The sequence below is a fragment of the Cyrtonyx montezumae genome, unplaced genomic scaffold, assembly GCF_038088225.1.
Source record: "Cyrtonyx montezumae isolate F1298 unplaced genomic scaffold, pur_monq_1.0 scaffold_33, whole genome shotgun sequence".
Taxonomy (NCBI): domain Eukaryota; kingdom Metazoa; phylum Chordata; class Aves; order Galliformes; family Odontophoridae; genus Cyrtonyx; species Cyrtonyx montezumae.
This window is the reverse complement of record NW_027072038.1, coordinates 2111210-2131954: the sequence shown is the minus strand read 5'-3', so window position 1 is coordinate 2131954 and position 20745 is coordinate 2111210. Positions and strand designations below refer to the sequence as shown.

The 20745-nt window shown below is 39.6% G+C and overlaps 1 protein-coding gene and 1 long non-coding RNA gene across 3 annotated transcripts in view; one reads left to right on the top strand and one right to left on the bottom strand.

Moving 5' to 3' along the window:
* Positions 1-5933: 5933 nt before the first annotated feature.
* Positions 5934-20745, bottom strand: part of EBF2 (EBF transcription factor 2) — a 124406-nt gene continuing 109594 nt past the window's right edge. Inside the window, exons 12-16 of one of the 2 annotated variants that reach the window (XM_065745147.1) lie at positions 19829-19894; positions 19535-19712; positions 18156-18341; positions 16784-16951; positions 5934-8022 (exon numbers count right to left, since the gene is read on the bottom strand). In XM_065745147.1, the coding sequence (XP_065601219.1) occupies positions 7991-8022; positions 16784-16951; positions 18156-18341; positions 19535-19712; positions 19829-19894 (630 nt within the window). In that variant the 3' untranslated portion in view covers positions 5934-7990. The remainder of the gene's footprint in view (positions 8023-16783; positions 16952-18155; positions 18342-19534; positions 19713-19828; positions 19895-20745) is intronic. The other variant, XM_065745148.1, reaches the window with a different exon arrangement.
* On the top strand, positions 15823-18241 carry LOC136054101 (uncharacterized). The gene is made up of 3 exons (XR_010622711.1): positions 15823-15932; positions 16816-17046; positions 17877-18241. It is a non-coding gene; the product is annotated as an uncharacterized LOC136054101 (long non-coding RNA).

Here is a 20745-nt window from a genome sequence, read left to right as displayed (position 1 = left end):
TGGAAGCCTTCTCTAAATAGCAAACTGGGAGATAAAAGACCAGTAGATGGTGCTCAAGATTGCATAGCACAGGGCTTAGTCATGTAGGGCCTCCTCCTCGGCTTCAGCATTGAAATTGGCCTCTTGATGTAGGCATTGAAATGAAGAGATAAGTAAAGGACACAAAAGTTTTGGTTGACACTTGATGAGATGGGACAGGTCAGAACAAAAGTAGCTACAGGGAAAAAGACAAGATAAATCTGTGTTTCCTCTCTATAAAGCATATAAATGTTGTAAACGAAGGAGTATAAAAAAATTAAGTCTAGAAGACAACCAGCTCCTACTTTTACATTATGAGTTAAGTCTTGGTGGTAATAGAGAAAAGCCTGGAGTTACAAAACAAATCTAAAAGACTTAAAAAGTCAGAGGCCTTACTTTAATCACTGAGACCATTCATTAAACTAGAAACATCATCTGGCAGCAAGGAAGCAGACTACAAAGCTGTGAAACCTCTCTCTCTTCCTGGAAGGAGATGCAGTGGTAGGTGGATGATGTCAGGAGCTGATCTGGGCTGGTGTGTTTGGTGTATGAATTGGCTGCTAGTGCAAAATTCAGCCAAGTGGTGACGTTCTGAGTTGATCTGTTTTCAGATCCAGATAGTTGTTAATGAAACAGTTGCAGTTTTGTTGACAGAACATTAATTACTTGATCTTAGGACTTGGTAATTGCGCGGGCCCCCTCTGTATACATCACTAATTACATTAGCAATTATATGGCATTTTAAAGACAAAGAAATGACTACAGCAATTGCAGTGTCATAGGGACCCTGCTGGTAAATTTCAATCAAGTTCCTACAATATCAGTGAAGTGTTGAGAACTCCTTCTACATCCAGGCCTGGCAGAAGCATCGTCTGGTTGGGTGTGTTGCTGTGGCCACTTGAACATAGCATTCGTGGGCAAAATGGGGTGCTTGAATTTCTCACCAAGATGAATTACGTTCTCAACACCGATTTGAAGCATTCTCCAAAGCCTACTTGCTATAGGAAATATTTCTTAATCCTATTGGCTCTATTAGTCGTAGAAATAACTGTTGTATCTTAGAAAATGATGTATTGTTTTGTACAGTTCTGATTACTTTAATCTTAAACGTGGATGCCATTTTGAAATTGCTTGATGGTGTTTTTAAGGATCCTCCTCTTTAGATCATCCTGTCTAGTTTTCAGCTTGCAAACAGGGCGAGGTGGTATTGTTACCTACAGAGAGCTGCTGGCTCAGGCTGGCTATTTGTTCTCCGATTCCACTCTCCTCTCATTTTGCTATTCCTCAAGTACTACAGAAGGCTGGCAATTATAAAATAGACAAAAGGCATGCAGCCAACTGCATGCATCCAAGAGACATACTGTGTGTAGAAGCCCACTTTATAAACTGCTCTTTGATAGGAAGCCCTTTATCCCAGCTACTAAACGTGGGACGGTGGCTGTGAAACAACTCTTTCCTGAAGTGTGAAAGGTAATTACTTGCTTCCTCTGTTTTGTTTTGTGGTCAACACATTGTCGTTGAACTCTGCTGGGTAGTTTTTTTCCTCACTTCAGTACTGAACAAAGAGCATATTTGTTTCATCTTAATAAGAGGAAATAGTGACATTGTTTAAACTTGAACTGCAGCAAAAGATGTGATCTTATTGGACCAAAATTTGTTTTTCCAAGGAAAAGAAATTCCCATTTTGGCCCAGAATCACATTAAGGCATTGATTCAGGTTTAACGTGGTGGATTTGAAGGTGTCACTAATTTTAATGCTGTCGGGATTACACCTGCTCATCAGAGAGCCTGACTTAACTTTTATCCAAAACTGAGTAGTGACAGCTACAGCTGTGTGGGACTGAGTTTGAGACTATGGACAAGAATTGAAGTGGGATGAGTTTCCCCAAGCAGGCATGCTGTAGAACTCACCCAATAAGAAATTAGCATTCTGCATCCACCTACCACCACAGGAAAAGGTGCTGGCAATGGCCAGGCTTGTGTTTTATCACCATGTCTTTTTTCTGTTATTGTTGTAAACAAAGAGGAACCTTAGCACAACCCCTAGGGAAACGGGGCAGCAGATATGATTTCCCCTTATCTCCTTATCTCTCCTCCATCTTATAGGATTTGGGGGCCTTCCACTTTTGGGGTTTCACACATCCCCTGTCTACACCAATGTTTGCTTGAGGTTTCTCTGCCTTGGTGCTCTGTCTGCACCCTCTGCTATGGCCACCAGCTGTCTGTTTAATCCAGTTCTGCAAGTGGAATTAATGAGACATTCCTCCTTAACTAACCTGGTGCGATTAAAAGCTTCAGATCTTTGCACCTCAACAGCTGTGTGTTGTCACTGAGATAAATATTTTAACTGGTCTGGCAATTCCCTAGCTGCCCTCAGTAAGTGGTTGAAGGAGTAGCTATCGTTTCCCCATTTATTAAAGTGAAATTCAAGTTCCAACAAAACAGCCCTCCAGAAAAGACCTGTAAAGGAAAAACAAGGGTGGGAGTGTGGGGTTGGTTGTCTGCAGGGCTTTTCTTAACCAGGGCACCATGTGCCTGCAACCAACTGCTCCTGAGCAAAGTCTTGCTGTGACTTCAGTGGCAGCCTATGGGAGAGGTTTGTTTTTTCACTACTATTAGGAGAAATGTTCTTTTGGTTTTCCTGGTAAAGGCCATCGAACGACTCACCTTTGGAAATGGCCTTTTTATTTTTAATGTGGCAAACATCATTACATTCTATCCAGAGCAATTTTACAAAGGAAAGATGAACGTATCAGGCAAGATGTTGGTATGTAAATGTTCATCGTGATGATCCTTGATGCTGGGTTGGTTTTTTAACAGGTACAGATATTCTTTGATGATGCCATCTAAGTCACTTGGGGTTGGGGGGAGTTGTGCATATGCTTTTTTAATTTATTTAGTGGCTAATATGTTTCCTGACATTCTTTTACTGGGGTTCTTCGTGCATCTCTTTCCCCCACGAAGGGTTTTATCAGGAAACTGCTCACAGGGAACCTGCTCAGGCTACAGGGCAGCTCTAAAGGTGACAGTGATAACCTGACACAGGCACGTGCTGTACTGTACATCATCAGGAGATAACAAATCAGCGGAGTGCAGGAGATCTCCAGGCTTTCATCTGCATAATAAACTTCCTTGCCTGAAGATAAAAGTAGGTCGTTGGTACAGACCAAGGCTCTTTCAAAGGAGCTGTTCATTTTTATCACTACAATCGTCACTGAGTGCACTGCTGGGAGTTCACAGGGAGGAAAAAAAGCTGAATCAGGTCTTAAGTAGAATGGGGCTCTGTTGAAGGGTGTTGCAGTACAGCAGTGGACAACTTTGGCATCGCTGCCGGGAAGAAGGTCATCTACTAATTGCATCTATCCCCGAATGACTAATTGAAGCAGATGACCAAAAAAAAAAAAAAAGGAAAAAGAAAAGAAACCAACCTGTTTTCTTCTCTGCATTGGGTCGATAGTGCCTTATTTTCAGTTGGATTCATGGGCATCCGCAGTAGTTCATATACTGACACACATTCTGTTGTTTGTTAGTCAAACAATGTCAGTAAAAGGGGCTTTCATCATCAAACCAAACTTTCATTTGTTTCAACCTTGCCCACGATTTCACAGAAGAAAACTGGATGTTCCTGGCTTTGATAGTTGGCTACCATTTTCCAAGATGCTTTTCCAGCAGTCTGGTTTATTTATTTATTTTTTTCTGATAAAATCCAGTTTGTCTTTTTGACCAGTGTTCATAGAAAGGGAACAGAAATTCCCTGTGTTATGTGTGCTTTAGCTCGGCTTCAGCAGCCAGCATGTGTTCCTGTTTCTGTAGCACAGGTAGAAGAGAGCACAGGTGAGGTAAAGGGAGAGGTCAGAAGAGACCATTACTGCCTTATTCTGTGAATACTATAACCTAGAGCTTTCTCTCCCTAATTGTGGATAGGCATCTTGCAGATAAGCATGAAGGTTTGATCTGAAAAACTGCTGCATGGCACAGAATCCATAATTTTTAAAGAGTTATTGCTGTGGCAGTGCCTTGAGTGACTCATAAGGATGACAAAAGATGAAGAATAAAGCATACTGGATACTCTGAAATTAAGATAATTCCCCCCCCTTGTTTACAGTACAAAAATTTTATTTTTTTTTTTGTTAGGATAATTTAAAGTTTAAAACGGAAGTAGACATATTCATTTTACAAACAAGATATTCTTCCATAAGTAGGACCATTAAAAACAGTAAACAAAACAAAACAAAAATGCTGTCTTTACAAAAGCTCTGTGCATAGCAACTTCATACTGAATGACAAAGCAAAAAAAAAAAATAAAACAAAAATTAAAAATGAAAAAAAAACCCAAACAAAAACAACCAGCCAACCCCAAACAAACCCCAAAACTATACAGTAGGGAGAAATGAGGCCTTAATTTACAGAAGGGAGAAAACGGTCTTTTAAAAACCATGCATATTGGAAGTGTGCAAAGAAATAGGGAGAGTAAGATGTTATACCAAGATAAATAATGAATAGAACGTACTCTTTCAAAGTTATGATAAGATTTGTAATTACCTATTGCAACACTTTCATCTTTCTAGTGGCGAAAAGGAAAGTCATCAGGGAATATTAAACAGCAATAACTAAAAGAGGACAGATTTGCTTATTACATTGAAAAAATCCTTACATATATATATAATTTTTTTTACATTTACTTTTCCTTTTGCTGGGTGTTCTGCCAGTGTCCTCCATTCACGTTCAAAGACTTTTTGGACTGTATTTATTTACACACCTTTTCTCTTTGTAAAGCTACTGGTAACTTCTATGCTTATTTCAATACGGGGATTTACATGCATGAGCAAAATTTGCATTCTAAATCATTTCTGTGTTGACTTCTTTCATTCTTTTGGCTCAAACCAAACCCCAGTGAGTCATGTCTCCTTGTCTGCATCCACTCAGGCAGCTTCCTTTGCTTCTCATCTCATGAAGCACTGAGGTAGCTTCCTGGGGAGGTTTTCTTTTCCACATGGGCTCACAGCTCTCCCACTTGTGGGACCAGATGGAGCAAATGGAAGTAACTGAGATGTGATAGGAATGATGAGGGTTGCAGAACCTTGTATTTTATTATTATTATTTTTGCCTGAGAATTTTAATTGCAAAAAGGTTGTTTGTTGAAAATGTGAGGAATCAAGGTGGCAAGGTGCTGCCTTTCAGCCCAGGTTCTATAAGTTCATCTCTGGAATGTTTGCTGGGGATAGAATTTTGAGTATGATTAAGGATAACATGAGAAAGGAGTGTGTAGAGAGAGGGGCTGGGAGGAAGATGCAATGCTTTTATGCCTTAGAGCTGCTTGAGGCTTTTTTTTAGTGCATCAGAATGGAGGAAATGGAGATGGTCTATTGGAAATGAGTCTGATAAGACTCATTCTTTTATATTTCAGGAGCTCTTGGCTTCAACTCCGGCTGTGTTGCTGACCTCCAGTGGTTGCTCCTTCCTTGATGGCATGAAGGACACTCAAAGAACCTGCAGTGTCAATGAACTTGGAACCACAGTTAATGGTGAGTTGTTTTATTTCACCTTTTTCTGGAATTAGACACTTTTAGTATCCTGGCTGTAAGGCTCTGACTAACTATGTTTGTGCTTCTTAAAAACGTGTTATTCCCGGCAAATTTATTTTTAAAGCTGCTTTAAATTGCTACTTTTTCTGATGCATCAGGCCATGAGTTTTAGAAGACAGAGACCTTTCCCTTCCCTTTCTAAAAAATGAATTGAGAAGGCACCTAACGAATCCCCTCCTGAAACATCACAGCACAGTCAGGAATAACACAGAGCTGCTTCCCAACAAGTGGATCACCTTTATGAATGATAGGAGTAGTTCAGTTTCGTTGTCTTTGCAGTCCTCTGGCTTCCTTGCTGTGCTGCAGTCTGGTTTGTTGGGAATACCACTGTTAAGAAACAAATCCTGTAAATATATCTGTGTATACTGAATGCATTTCTTGGAAGCTGAACTGTATGCTACACCAAATTGAGCTTCAAGGAGGCCTCATTCTCCGCAGTTTGAACCAGAAGTACAGTCACAAGAAGTCAGCTTTCCTACACTGGCCTATTTACAGGAATGATTTGACACATTTTCAGAACGCAGTCCTATGCCAAAAGCCTGTCTGTTAGGTGGGAGTCTGTAACAGTCATACCACACACAACACCAAGCCTTAGTCACTAATTGTTGCAGCTGGCTTTGAACCATGGATCTAGACAGAGACTTTCTAGTGTATTACTAATCCAAATCTGCTTCCAATGCTCTCAGCCATTGCTGTCCCAGCTGTTCAGTTCAGTACTGGACTGAAGATGGAGGACCACCATATATTCTTGAATCACCAAGAATGCTATTTAACTGCTAAAACTAATGGGCATTGAAGAAGTACAGTAGTAGAGACCATATATTAAGGGTTTATTTATCAACAGAAAGATGTTAAATAGGAACAACTATTTATGCAGCTGTGAATGGTATGATTTTAGTAGGGAGTAAATAGTGACTTTTATTTTCCTCCAAAAAAATGGCTTTTTGAGAAAATCAGTTTCTTCTGAGTGGTCTCTGCTTTATCTGATAAGTTGTGATTGCTTCTCTTGCATTCTCACCTTCTCACTTCACAAAAGGAGAAGCAAAGGAGAACTAGATTTCTGTTTTAGGCCAAAATGCAGAAAAATTCAAACTGAATACTTCTACAAGCTTCAGCATATAAAAAGAAAATACTTACCGCTTGTAATGACTCAAGATAAAAGTGCATAAGTTATTCAAAAACATATTTACCCTTTATAAATGTGCCCTTAATATGGAGTATAACTGAATGTAGGGCGTTCTAACTGCGCAGGAAAACAATGCTTGAGAACTCTTTCTCTCCCAGTTCGCACATTAAGTGTATAAAATAAACTCAGAACCTCATGAAAACTCCAAATCGTTCAAATCCCTACGTGCCACTCATTTGCCAATAGGGTCTTTGAAACTTACCAGTTCATCTTAGTACCTGAATATCTTCATTGAAACAAAAAACAGGAGGGGAAGAAGATGAGGAGGATGAAAATTTATACATGAATCAGTGTTCTGTATATCATCACATGTATAACAGTTTCTGATGATTTTGTTAATTGATCAGAAAGAATCCTATTACATCTTTGCACGTGAATTCACTAAGAGGAAAGAAGTGAGGAGCGACCGCAGCAATAATAATATATCTTGAACTTGTCACTACATTTTTGCATCGTTTTTCTTCATTGTACAACGGGAGGAAAAAATCCAAAAAAGGTTTAATTTCTACCTCTACATACAATAAGTTACAAGTTTATTTATTTAAATAATTGTAAAACATCTTACATTTTTAAAGAGGTTAAACTATAAGCAAATACACACATACACCAAAGTTCCATCACTCGTGTCAGTTTGTCCTAGAAATTCTTTCATGCTGGTACCCTGTTTTGTTGATTTTTTTTTTATTTTTTTTTCTGCATAAACTAAATCGATATCTGAAAGGCTCCATATAAAATAGAAACTTCAACTTTTTTCCCCTACAAAGTAAAACAAATTGTATCCAAAATATCGAGCTTGAATCATTTTGCCAATTTCTTTTTCCTTTTAATATTTTACAAATCTTAGGAAGGTTTTGTGTCTTTCAAGAAAGACTTTGCATTTCTGATCCCATTCTGCCAACTGTTGTTCGTCCTCTGGCTCTTGGCTGATTCTTCATTCACAATGTTCTAGGAGTTGACGTGGTTGCGTCAGAAATATGAGACAGGTAAAAGATGCAGCCTTCTATCTTGTCCAATCCATTAAAAAATGTTCCATTTATTTCCTGGGCCTGGCTTTCCCCCCAAAAAAGAGCTTGTAGTGCTATTTTAATTTTTTTTTTTCTTTTTAGTGGTCCATCACAATAAGTAGTTTTGTGCTGTAAAAGAAAAATGGAAAAAAAAGAGGAAAAAAGGGAAGAGGGAGAGGAGCAAAGCTGCCTCTTCCTTACATCGGGGGAACGACAAGACCAGTCATGGCTGAAAAAGAAAATTGACAAAGATGAAATGCTGGCATATTCTTATGGAACAAAATTTATTTGAGCCCTTCACCCTTCTGTGTGCAGTCGTGTATTGCAGCAGTGCCTCTATTTGCAGGTTACATGATGATATTAAACGACCCTCAATGCCTTGGGATGTTTTTATGCTTGATTTGTGCTTTAGTGAGAAGAACCAACAATGCAAGCCTGACAGTGGCTACAGAAAATGGACAATGTGCTACTTCATTATAAGTTCATCAATAGGCCAGGCCCATCGTGGCTTTTAAGTTAGTAAAGGAGAGAATGGATTAATTGAAGCCTTAGTACATGAATTTTCAGAAATGCCTAATGATCTACGGTGCTTGTGCTCCTGAGACTTCTTGGAAATGGACACTGAATTGCTGGGACAGTTCTTAGCAGATTCCTCACGCTTTTTCAAGTTGACACTCAAAATCATTCTTGAAAAATCAGGACCAAGTGGGGTTCTTTTGTTTTCCACTCAACCTGCTAATTTGCTTGCAGGAGGAGAAGGTTATGGTGTGAGTGAGGAAAGATAATGTAAAAGCAAGTGGGAAATTACCCAGGAACTGCTTATGGGACATAGCCATAGAATTGTGAGTGCTGATTTGTTGGAGAATGACCAGAGCTGGGGTTTACTAATTTAGCTTCAGTGGAAATAATGGACCAGCCTCTCTTTCTCGCTTGGTTTACCCCATATGTCTGAATGTAGTCTTACCTGGCATGTTCCCAGAACACCGGGCTTATGTAAATTATTTATTAGTCACTCTCACTGCCTTTAATTGCAGTTATATTCTTCATAACTGACAACAGCAACATTTGAAGCTGCCTGGAACTGGTGCTGTTCCCAAAGGTTTTGAGGGGTAAGTTAAGTTTATATGTATTTATATAACAAATGAGTGAGTCATATTTTCAAAGGGGCCTCAGTGTAGTGCAAGGTCCTAATCCTATGAAGATTTACGTTCATTGAAATTTGTGGGATCATTCATGTGTTTAAAGCCCTGTCCTCCGAGAATTAATTTCACCCTTATGTTCATAGTGTTTTAAAAAATGCTCAGGGCGAGATCCTCAGCTAACATGACTCTTTTATTGGAGCTCTGTTGATTTTAAACAACTGTGGACATGGTCTGTGATTTAATACAATAGGAAAACAAATATTATCATATTTTATAAGTGAATAGGGCTAAAATTTCCTGCCAATTTTGACAGCTGAAAAAGAAAGTGAAACTGAACAATCTTGAGGCACATAGCTGCTGTTTTTAATGGCCTACAAAGTTGTTAAGTGTTTTTCAACTGGAGATTTTTCAAACAGGCAATTGATACAACCCTAAGTAAGGGAGGTAAATATTTGCATGCCTACTGAGGGGCAAGGGGGGAGAAGAGTGCATTTGAAGAAGGGAGGTTTTCTGGTCATGCTAAGGGGCAGCTCCTTTCCTCTTCCTCACTCCTCCCAAACTGGAAAGTGACCTTAATTTCCTGGAGGGCTGAGACACTGGAGAGTTAACTGTTCACCTGCCTTTCTACCCTCTAGAAAACTGGATTTAAGCCTTGGTTTGACACCCTTGTCTGGATTCTGCAATGCTGGTGGAAGAGGTACGTGCTCTCGGCCATCCACAGGTTTCCCAGTGGAGCAATCTGTGCGAGCACTTCCTAATCTGCTTCGGGCAAAATCATCCAAGTTAGCTGAAAGAATTTAAGTTATTTGTCTGAGGTATCCTGGCTGGGTCTTTTGCCTGAAGCAAAGAAAGCAGCACTTGCACAGACTGTGCCTGGTCGGTCCATACGACCGATCTCTTCTCCTGGCGCAGCCACAGACAGACTCTGCACGTGGCTATTCAGATTGTCTCTGCAGAGAAGCAGCAGTCCCTGTTACAGCTAACATGGTTTAATTTGAGACGTGCAGGGTCTGCTGTCAGTGCAGTTTAAACTCTTTTCCTAAGGGGGAGAGGTCACATTGGCATAAAAGATGATTCTGATACTGCTCTTATCAACAATATTGTCATTCTTTTAATCAAAGAAAACTTTTCAGCAGATCAAAACAAGGACTAAGTCTGATTTTCTTCAATGCATCTTCAAAAATATTTTTAGAATGCTTGCAGAGGCAGCATTTTGTAAAGCCTCTTACAGTGAGGGAAATACTACATTTTCATGGCATAATTAAAGAGGTGACGTTTAGATCCAGCAGCCCTGGACTCATGCTACTGGCAGCAACAGCAAAACTGCCATCTGCAACCCTCCGTGTTATTACCCCTGGGGCTCTGATCTCTCTTTTGCTACCTTTTCCCCTAAGCAAGTCTCACTATCCTCTCCATTTGCCCCTCCTCAAAATGTTTGGTTTGTCCCTGCAGATTGTAAATGCTCCAGAGTGGCAAGATACCCCTTGGAAGCCATTAGGGTGGAACCTGCCTGCGGAGAAATTGAGGTAAAACTGTAAGATAGATAATACAGAAAGGACAGTCAACAAGCTTTATTGCTGTCCTGGTGTTTCATCCAAATGTTGCAGCTTCACCTCCTTCTGCAACAAAGAACAAGTAGAGGGTGAGGACTGTTAGCTGGAATCCTTACCTGTTCTTCCCCAGCTCATGTAAACAGCCTTGCTCTGTGGTTCTCTTTCTGCCTACCCTTATCTGTCCATTTCCACCCCACCTCCACTCCCCTTTGGGGCTGCACTGTCAAAAGCCTATTCCCAGCCTGTATCGCTTTTTATTGAATGTTTGTGAGGTTTGGATTAAGGTCTTACACTGCTAGCAAAGCTGTAATTATTTTTGCCTGTATTACTATATATTGAATCGATGTAACTTTTCAATAAAGGTGGTTCAATGCAGGACACTCCCTGATGAGTTGGGAATATAGAAACCACAGTCATTATCCCAGAGGGTGTTTTTTTTTTTTCTTGGAGGGAAATGGAAAAAGAATTAGAGATGAGCCTTATTGTATTAACCTTGACAGCTTGCAATTATCAACTGAAACACTTGATTAAAATTGTCACAAGGTTGGAGATTTTTTTAATAAATAAATAATCAAACATAGATAGTACCCAGATGCTATGGTGATAGGCACCTTTAATGGGTGTAATTAATAATGATCATAAGCCTCGTGTACACAAGTAGCTCCTGAAAACGTCGTCTTGCTTTGCAGTGGAAAGAACTCTGCAATTCACATCACCATTTGGTGAGTGCTGGAGATGGGCTCTGCACTGCATATCCATTGTCCAGTTCTTCAGACAGCATAGGTGCTTTGTTAGTGGCTTAATTATGACCTGTTTTACAAACCTCACTTTCTAAAGAAGAAAGGCGTTGAGCATTTTCAGCCAGTGTCTCTCTCAGTTGGCTGTATGATTCTGTTTTCCTCTTTTGCCATTAAGTTTCCAGTGAACTGCAATTTTATTGTTCTACAGCTCTTTGAAAGAAGTGCTGCAGTGGTACAATTCTGAGTATCTTTAATGAATGTTGCTATCCTACAACGTCAGAAATGCCTCTGTGCATGAGATGTCCTACACATAAACGTAGTTTTGTAATTGCAAAAGCCACCAAGCTGTCAGTGCTGCAGCTAGCTGCCATCTCACTTGCTCCTATAAAAGATACAGCTGGTAGGTGCAAGCTTTACCCCATTGCTGTCTTTGACTCCCACCATGGTTACCACTAGAAAATACAGAGTTTCATTTTTATGTTAAGAACAGGTAGCTGTTTGTGAAATGATGCACTGTTTCACAAATTGAGTAATCAACTGAGAAAGATAGAAAAAAGAAAGGATTTTTGAAGGAAAACACAGCTGACTCATTTAAGTGTCAGTAGTTTAGATGAAGGGCACCATTGTCCTCCATTCTAGAGTGTAAGCAAACTAAACTGCAGTTTCTGTGATGGACCCGTAAGGATAGTTTCAGCTAAGATGCTAAATGTCACCAGATACTTGTATTTCCTGAATAATTTAATTTTATATTTTCTTTCATAGGAAAATAGCATCATTTGGGGGGCAAAAGTCTGCCTTTACCTGGATGGAAGATTTCCATTCATCCCTTTGTGATCTGCTAACCACAAGCAGGTAAAATATTTTCAAATAAGTCATGATTTTGTCTCTTTTAGATGATAAGCAGGTTATGTCATACTTTAAAACCATAAAACGTTTCTAAAAATGTAGACAAAGCCTTTGCCAGGCACGTGATAGAGAAGTTAACTTGGTCTCACCCATTGAGTTGTACTGTTGTAGTTAAAGATCTCAATGTTGTACCACGTTGTAAATGTCCAAAAGTCTCCCTGAGATTTAGCTCAACATAGTTTGGAAAAGAATAAAAATCAAAATCAGTTTGCAAAGTGCTATGTTTGTTAAAGAGCACAGGAATGCATAACCCCTCTGCTGCTATGGTTCCAGATGGACTAGGAAGTGGCAAAGCTTTTCTACCTGTAAAGGAGAGGTAAATATTATGCCTCTCTTTTTTGGTGACACATAACAGTCCTGAATCCATCTTTCTATAAATAAAAGAGGCAGATCTTTATGTTCTCCCATTAAAAATGGAACTCTTGTCTACCTTGAGTAAATCATGACACAGTGAGCTACACTATAATCCCATCAAATGGAAAGATAAGTAAATGATAGGAACAGGAGGGATTTTTGTTTAGTTAACTGGTAACAAGAAATTTTAAATATCTTTTATGACTTTCTTTATTTTGAAACAGTTTGTGCCCCATACATCTCTGCCAATAAACTGCAGAGAAAAATGTACTTTTTATCCCTCCTATATATCAAATTTAAGCAGATGACATATATATAGTTTTCTTATATTTTGACACCGTGCATAAATCATTTACTGTCTGTGAGGTACTTAAAGCACTGTCTAGGCTCTGGAATCACTCTGACTCAGCAGCATATCACTGAATGTTCCTAGCAAGGAAATGCCCAGTTATTATTTTACCTGCCTACGGCTGTTAAGAGTTGGTTTAAAATGCTCTGTTGTAAGTGTTGACTGGAGCCAGGCTTTGAACTGGAACAGCAGGTCAGGGACTGCACTGGTAGCAATCAGGAACAGTGCTTTGTAAATGTGAGCCAGTCATTCCAGCTGAATCCCACCTTCTACAAACTTCTCAGAGCAACTGTTCTCTCATTACCTGTTCATACAAATGTCCAATGCAAGTGGACAAGAATCCCTTATGTCAACACCTCTAACTTTGTCAAGACAAGATATGAATAATGAGGGTCTTCAACTCAAATACCTCTATTTCCTTAGGAAATAGTACAGATGTCCCCTTTGCTAAATTGAGGCTGTTCCAAAGGGTATTGGACTTCAGTACTTTTTGGGTTGGCTAGGATCCTGATGGTTAATGGAACATCTGACCTTCTGGGGCTTTCCTGCTATTCCTTGTAACTGAGCTTGCATTTTTATGTTGAGATGTGCTGAGCTGGCCAAAGGTAATCTGGGCAGTCAGCGGTCCATGCTGTTCCAGCAGTTTCTAATTTGCTTACTTTTCCCCATCAGCTGCCCTCCATCTGAGATGAGTTGATTAGGTATTTGTGTACTTAACATGCTGCGTTGCATCACGTCACATTATATCTTCCCAATGCCTCTTTTAAACTCCCTTGACATCTGACATGAATGGAGAATACAACTGTTCTGATCAGGATCACCTGCTCTCAATTTGGATAACATATAGAACTGAGTGGAGTCCAGTATGGATTGCTGCTTGTTCTCTACCTATCATGTCCTGTAAGAGTGTAAGAATGTATAGCAGATGGCAGGTGAAAGAGGTAAGCAAGAACACATGGCACAGGATGGGGTTATGTGAGGGTATTCCACAGGTCTTGGCTGAGTTGTTCAGCCCAAAGTTGAAAGCCAATAGATAGCATGTCTCATGCTTTAGCTAATAGTTTTGACTCACAGTGTATTTTCTACAAGGCGACCTATTAAGTGGCACAAGATTGCCCTTCAAAAATGCATTTTTCATCTCAAAATGGTCAGTAATAATGGGGGTGCTAATCTGAGGATTAAGCTTGTAAGGCTCCTCCTGTTCAGACCATCCAGGCTTAAACACTGCCATGGTTAACGTACACAGAAAGCTATATTCAAGATTTCTGCTGCTGCTTGTAAGCAGAGTGGCATTTCCTGAGGAACAGGTAGTATTTTTTGATACTATCACTGCGACAGGATGTGATAAGGAGGATGGAGATTGTATCACTAGGAAACTTTTTGCTTTTCAACAATAGATGTACTCAAAGTACAGCACTGCAGACGTTACATTAGAACTAAAAAAAAATAAATAAATCCCTGCTGGAAAGATGTTTTTGCTGTATTATGGGTAGGGGAAACTGGGAGGTGATGTCAAAACCATTGCATGATGTGCTTTAGGTTGGAGCCTGAATATACTTACAGCTTGTTCTGTGCTTTTGCTGATGCCCATGTTTAAAAATAGAATAAAATATTAACAGCGTACCTATTCTTAGCTTATATATTACAGGGCAGTGGCATAGCAATGGAGATTAACAGTGTCCCATTGCTGCAGCACAGTAAGTCCATTCAAGAAGCCTCTTTGGGAGCCTCCTGTTGACTTTCTGGCCACATCTGTCTGTCAACACTGTGGAAACATTAATTTGGATATCAGGCTGTGCATACCTGGATCCTTTCCAAATCATGTGCTCCTCAGCATGCATCAATTTCAGCGGTTCAGTTGGAAAAAACTTTCCATCTCTGGCTGAAATAGTTAAAGAGCTATGAAAACCTGACATAATGAACCTGGGGCAGAGTGGTCTGTGAATCAACTGCTGTCTTTGCAGTGAGTCACAGCTGTAGTTTGTTGTCCCAGTCTGACTGACAAGGCTTATTGTACCAGTTACTGTATCTGCTGAAAGCTTATTTAAATGCCACTTGTGGCTTTATTACTGTTTTTATGTATTGCAGTGCTGAAGTACAAGATTTCCTACAATGAAGGGGACACAGAGGACTTCTATCAGTGAAAAATGCATAGATGTGAATGCTGGGTTTTTATGTTATGTTACAGTTCCATTACTAGAATCTCTTATTTCCAATTAATAGATTGAATAAAATACATCATAAACCCCAAATGGCATTAATAGTACAAAACGAGCTCTGTTACTTTGTTTACAAAAGGAGTTAAAGAAAAATAAAAGAACTCTTGTTAAGTAGATTCTTAAGCAGATGGGACAGACGTAGTAAGTCAAGGGAAAGAATTAACTGAAGTTAAGGCATAGGCAGTGTGATTTTTATTACCTGTTCTTTTCCTTTCTCCCAGGAAGTGTCTTTTGAACTGCTTATGTTAATTTCTTAAAAATCAGCCCTTCCAGCCTAGTGGTTACATAAGTTTAAATTTAAATCCAGTTTAAATCTACTCTGAACACACAGCTGCCCTTGAGTGAATTGTCTATAGATTATATAGCAGTCCAACTACCTTAAGCTAAAGAAGCAAACTACTCCTGAGCTGATAGGCCTTCCTAGTTAGATGTTTAAACCTGTTAACCTGTTTAAAATCACACGTCCTTGGAACAGTTCCCTAAAACAGCTAAAATCTCACCATGGGTTTTGTTTGTTTCTATATATAAAAGTGCAGTGAAATCAATATGCTTTCCTGTGAGCTGATAGAAAGAACTCGAATAAAATTAAAGGTATCTGTAGACCAGGTAGTGATGATCTCTCTTCAGAGACTGTGATCATACCAGAAACAAAGATAAATTGATCTATAAACAGTATAGATAAATAGCTCCAGCTGCTGGGTCAACAAAGCTTTCTTTATGTACAGATTAAAAAACTTCTTCAAATGCTTGTGCCCTTCTCCTTTAAGCAGACCAGGAAAGAGTGTTCCCTGTCAACACGGTGCTTGTGCATTTACACAGATGAAGCAATGTGTTTCATTAATGGGAAGATGATCTTAAAGAAGCACAAAGTTTCAGGTAATTGGGGCAGGGGAAGAAGCTGTTTCACATATACAGCAGAATTCTGCATGTTAGCTTTTAAAAATGTAATTATTTTTGTTCCACACACCTAAAAATTTCCTTATTATATAAAATAATCACAGTTTATGAAAGTCCCCGTGGCCTAGCTAAGGATTTATAATGCACCCAGATCAACAGGTGTGGTTTGTAGGACTCATTTTTAGAATTACCACTGGCTCTTGGCATGGCTGAGTTCCCAGGTTTTTTTTCTATGATATCTCTAGTGAAGTCCAAAGGAGCCAGATGACTTCTAAGGCCCTATAAAAGCTTTCTTTTATGGAGACTTGGAGTGTATTTATGTGCTGCATACCCCCCCCCCCCAGCCCGTTAAAGCAAAGAATTTAGTACAGGTTTCCATTCTTATCTTAATGCTCACATTTGTTTAGCAGATCACCTTTAAAAAGACTGTAAATGTACTATAGGGCTTAATTCCCTGCATGAGCCTAAACCTTGCAGCAGGTTTCAAGACACTGGCCATTGTGTACAGAGCTGTCTATTAACTCTGCAGGGCAGACATTCGTTTTACAAGTCCCCACAGCTTAAGGAGAAGCCATTCCTCACAAAAGAACTGGTATTTAAAGGAAGCATGGGTGAAACCCTTCTTGGTATAAATGAGTATCTGTCCCTCGTTGTTTTAACACGAAATAGACAAAACTTGGAGCAGTGTTTTAATCCAGCTGAGCTGGGTCAGGCTTTTACTATAGAGTCCTCTAATGGTGTAATGGTCTTTTTGGTAATTATTGTATTTACCCTGGCAAACACAGTGTGCTTTGTATGTGCCAGCTGAATATGAATTGTACATTTCTTACCTCTAAACCCATTTCCATTGCCACTGGAGCAGGCAGGAGAAGGAGACCCTTGGGGTCTGATGACGGGAGCAAAGGCACTCTTCTGTTTGACAGCAGGAAAGACGGAAGAGGAGAATGGAAGGATGGAAGAAGTGCTGGAGGAACCAACTGTGGGACTTGAAGACATTACTGCAAGGGAAGAAAAAGTTATTCCTCATCAGAGATGCAATCAGACGTGCTTTGTATAGCCAAGCCACTGAGACAGATATTTAAGGCAGTCTGAGGTAAGTCTACAGCAGAAAGATAGTTATATTGAATAGTTACTTCAGAAGAAAGTATGTCTAATTAGCCTAAACTTACAAGAAGAACTAACTGATATTTGTTGTTTTTTTAAATGACTCCCCATGTCTCCTTGAAGTATTAGTTTGAAATAAGAGTATGCTATAGACTTGGTCCTTTCCTTAGTGAAGTCAGTGGCAAAACTACAGAAAAACAGAAGAATTAGAAGCACCCAAATATTCTTTGGGTTGCACCTCAGCCTTACGTTACATCTCAAATGCTGATAATGTCATTTCAGATCAGCAAGAAGCCTCCATCATCACTGCAAAGTCTGTCAGTCCTTACACAGATGTTAATATAATATAAAATATTATTTCTTCTGGAAAGGCATGATGTTACTGGAAGCTACACCCCTTTCTTATGCTACAGCATAGATAAATAATTAACTATTAAGTTAATTATATACCTGTGTAATATAGAACATAATACTTAGTTGTTTAACTGTTACTCGTTTCAAATATATGAATATAAAAATTACATAAGTGCATATATACATGCTTCTAGAGAGGGAAATCAAGGCATGGAAGGAAGAGTGACTTGCCTGGGGTCACCCCAGTAACTGGAAGTGCAATAATAGTTTATCAAAGTAAAAATAACTTCACAAGAAATTAATCCAAAGTTCAGCTCTCTGTTATGGCTAATTTAGTCCACGCACTTCTTCCTGGACACAGAATTCATTTTAGAATGTCATTTACGAAGGATATTCAGAATATTCTCTTTGCTGTGACTGTTACTTGTCTCATCACCTAACACTAAAAATGTACTTCATTTCTAGTAGCTTTTGCCAATTAGGTAGGAAGCTGAATAAGGGTAAGAATTGAAGGAACTGAGTAAGGTTCATTTTACAGGAAGGGTTCAATATTCCTCTGTTATTCTTGAAAGATGGAAATGTTTCTAGTTCATACTAAAAAAAATACTAGAACACAAATACTGAACCTCTTCCAGAATTTTCACTGAATCTCAACTTCTCTCAAAAGACATCGCTGCGTTATCTGATGTGCCTGGCTCTGCTTAATTTCATTTAGCACAAATCTAAGAGAAGCAAAGCACTTACTTCCATAAGGGGATCCTGTTGGAGAGCCGTTAATGAAACCAGGGGAGCCTGGAACGCCCAGGTTTGACATGGGGACGTTGCTGTAGCCATTCATGCTATTGCTGGAAGTGCTATAATTGGACTGTTGAGGTGTGGAACTGGATGAGTAACCACGGGGTGAGATGCTGCTTGTATTACGAATGTAACCTAAAAATAAAATGCATTTCACAGAGTGTAAAGGAATTCAGCTTAAAACTTTCTCCTGAATAAATAAAAATAAAAAAATAAAAACCCTGTCTTACGGTTACATAAATTATTATTTAAGCTGGATTTAAATAAATACATTCAAGTAAGTGTAATTAAACAAAGTGGGTAAATAAAAGCCATTTGCTGTCTTTAATGTTTGGTTGTAAAATATTTGTGATATTTTTTCCTCCAGAAGGTGATTTGGATACTGCAGCTATCAGCATTAAAGTACTATGCTATTATTACAGCTACAAAATGTTTTTTCCACTACAACGATTTCATTAGAAAGATGTGATCCAATGGATACTCTTAACAGTGGTTGCCCTTTAGATACCAAATCAACTTATTTCTGCCCATTATTATGAAGCTCTAATTCAGGATAAGATCTTACTAAGAGAAATAGTAAAAAATATCTACATTATGACTTCTAGTGTGGTAATATGTAATATTAACTTATATGATATGGTTTTACTGCCTCAGTGTTAAACAACAGAGCTATCCATGCAGTCAGATACCACAGAGTTGTATGTTACTGGGATCTTGTGTTGAGAAATTAATTATTCAAGTTTCAGAAAGTACCCAAAGTTTACATAATCCCACGATGGTAGTAGTACTATTAATAAGCAATTTTAAGGCTTAATTTCCTAAAAATCAGTAGTATGTAGTATGTACAATGCATATGTTATGCAAACTAGTAAAATTAAGAAACCTTAAAAAAATAAAAGAACATTCCCCACCTCTTTAACAGTGAGTTTTTTCCAGTTGTTGCTCTTGTCTTTTGTAAGAACAGGGAGAGAATTCAGGGTTAAGATGGTTTCAGACTGTACTCAAAAACTGCTTCAGCCAATGACCAGAACTTGGCACAGACATAATATCTCCCAAAACGGAACCACAAATCTATTTCTGACAGCTTAAAGCAATCTTCCTGTTCTTAATGGAGCGGGTAAAGAATCAAAGAACTGCAGAGGTTGGAAGGGGTCTCAAGAGATCATCAAGACTGACCCCCTTGCTAAAGCAGGTCTCCTACAGTAGGTCACAGAGGCACGCGTCCTAGTATCTCCATCGAAGGAGACTCGTTGAGGCTCTACTATGGAAATAAATAAGATTCAACGTCTCACTGTGTGAATTAACACCGTACTGCTTGCATTGCTCACCTTGGTTGTTCCCCTGTGCCGACTCTGAGATGCTGACCCCCAGCTGGCTGCCGTAGGAGTTAATGCCCATCATACTGCTGTGCGCTGGAGAGCTGGACAGCGCAGGGATCTGCGCGGGATTCCGGGGCACGCTGTAGAGAGCTTCAGCGATGTCTGCAGCTCGTTTCAGAATGATGTCCTGTGGAATGAAGGGCACAACTTCAGCGACGTGCTGGGAGAAAAGCGCTGGAGTTAGTTTGTGACAAAAGTCTCAAGGTATCCCGCTATACCCCTGCCCGGAGTAGTTACTCTGACCTGGTTGTTATGCGGTGTTCCGTACAGCGCTTCAACTAGGTCAGCAGCTCGTTTCAACAGCATTTCCTAGAGAAGGAGCAAGGGATAGATAAAACAGACAGTTGAAAAGGAAAGGAGTCCGGTGCAAGGAAAGGGGTGCGGTGCGGGAGGTGGACGGCAGCGGGCGGTGGCTGCGCAGCGTGCCGGGCCCGGAGCTCTCCAGCGTCCTGAAGCCGTTCAGCGATCCCCCATTTCCAACAGCAACTCCTCTGCCTGCTGAATTTCAGTACACCTTTTTGCACAGACACATTAGACAATAACGCAGAATCCAATCGCCTATCATCACGCAGGGATAAATAATGAAAATGACAGGACGAGAGGGAAATGGACACAAGTTGCACCGGGGAAGATTTAGATTGCATTCGAGGAAAAATTTCTTCTCTGAAAGAGTGCTCAGGTACTGGAATGGCCTGCCTAGGGAGGTGGTTGGGGCAGCATCCCTAGTGCTGTTCAAGAAGCATTTAGATGAGGTGCTGAGGGATTTGATTTAGTAGTTTAGAGGGTAGGGATGGTGATAGGAGGATGGTTGGACTAGATGATCTTGTAGGTCCTTTCCAACCTAATGTATCTATGAATCTATAATATTTAGTCTTTTACTGCACTGAAATCAAGGAATAAAAAGTCATTAATGCCCATCTCATAGTGCTAGCCACTGCATCAGCACACTAATATTAAAGACAGAGCATTTTAACACACACACATGTGATGCAGTTGTGGCTGCAGAAAGCTGAGTTTCAAGTGATTTTTGTTATTTTTATTTTTTACTAAATGATTCCCTTCAGATTAGATCACTGCAACAATTTATGCTTATATATTTAGGTTCAGAGATTTGCTAGCTTGGATGAAGACAGACAGCCCTGAATAGGAACTGGGAAGGT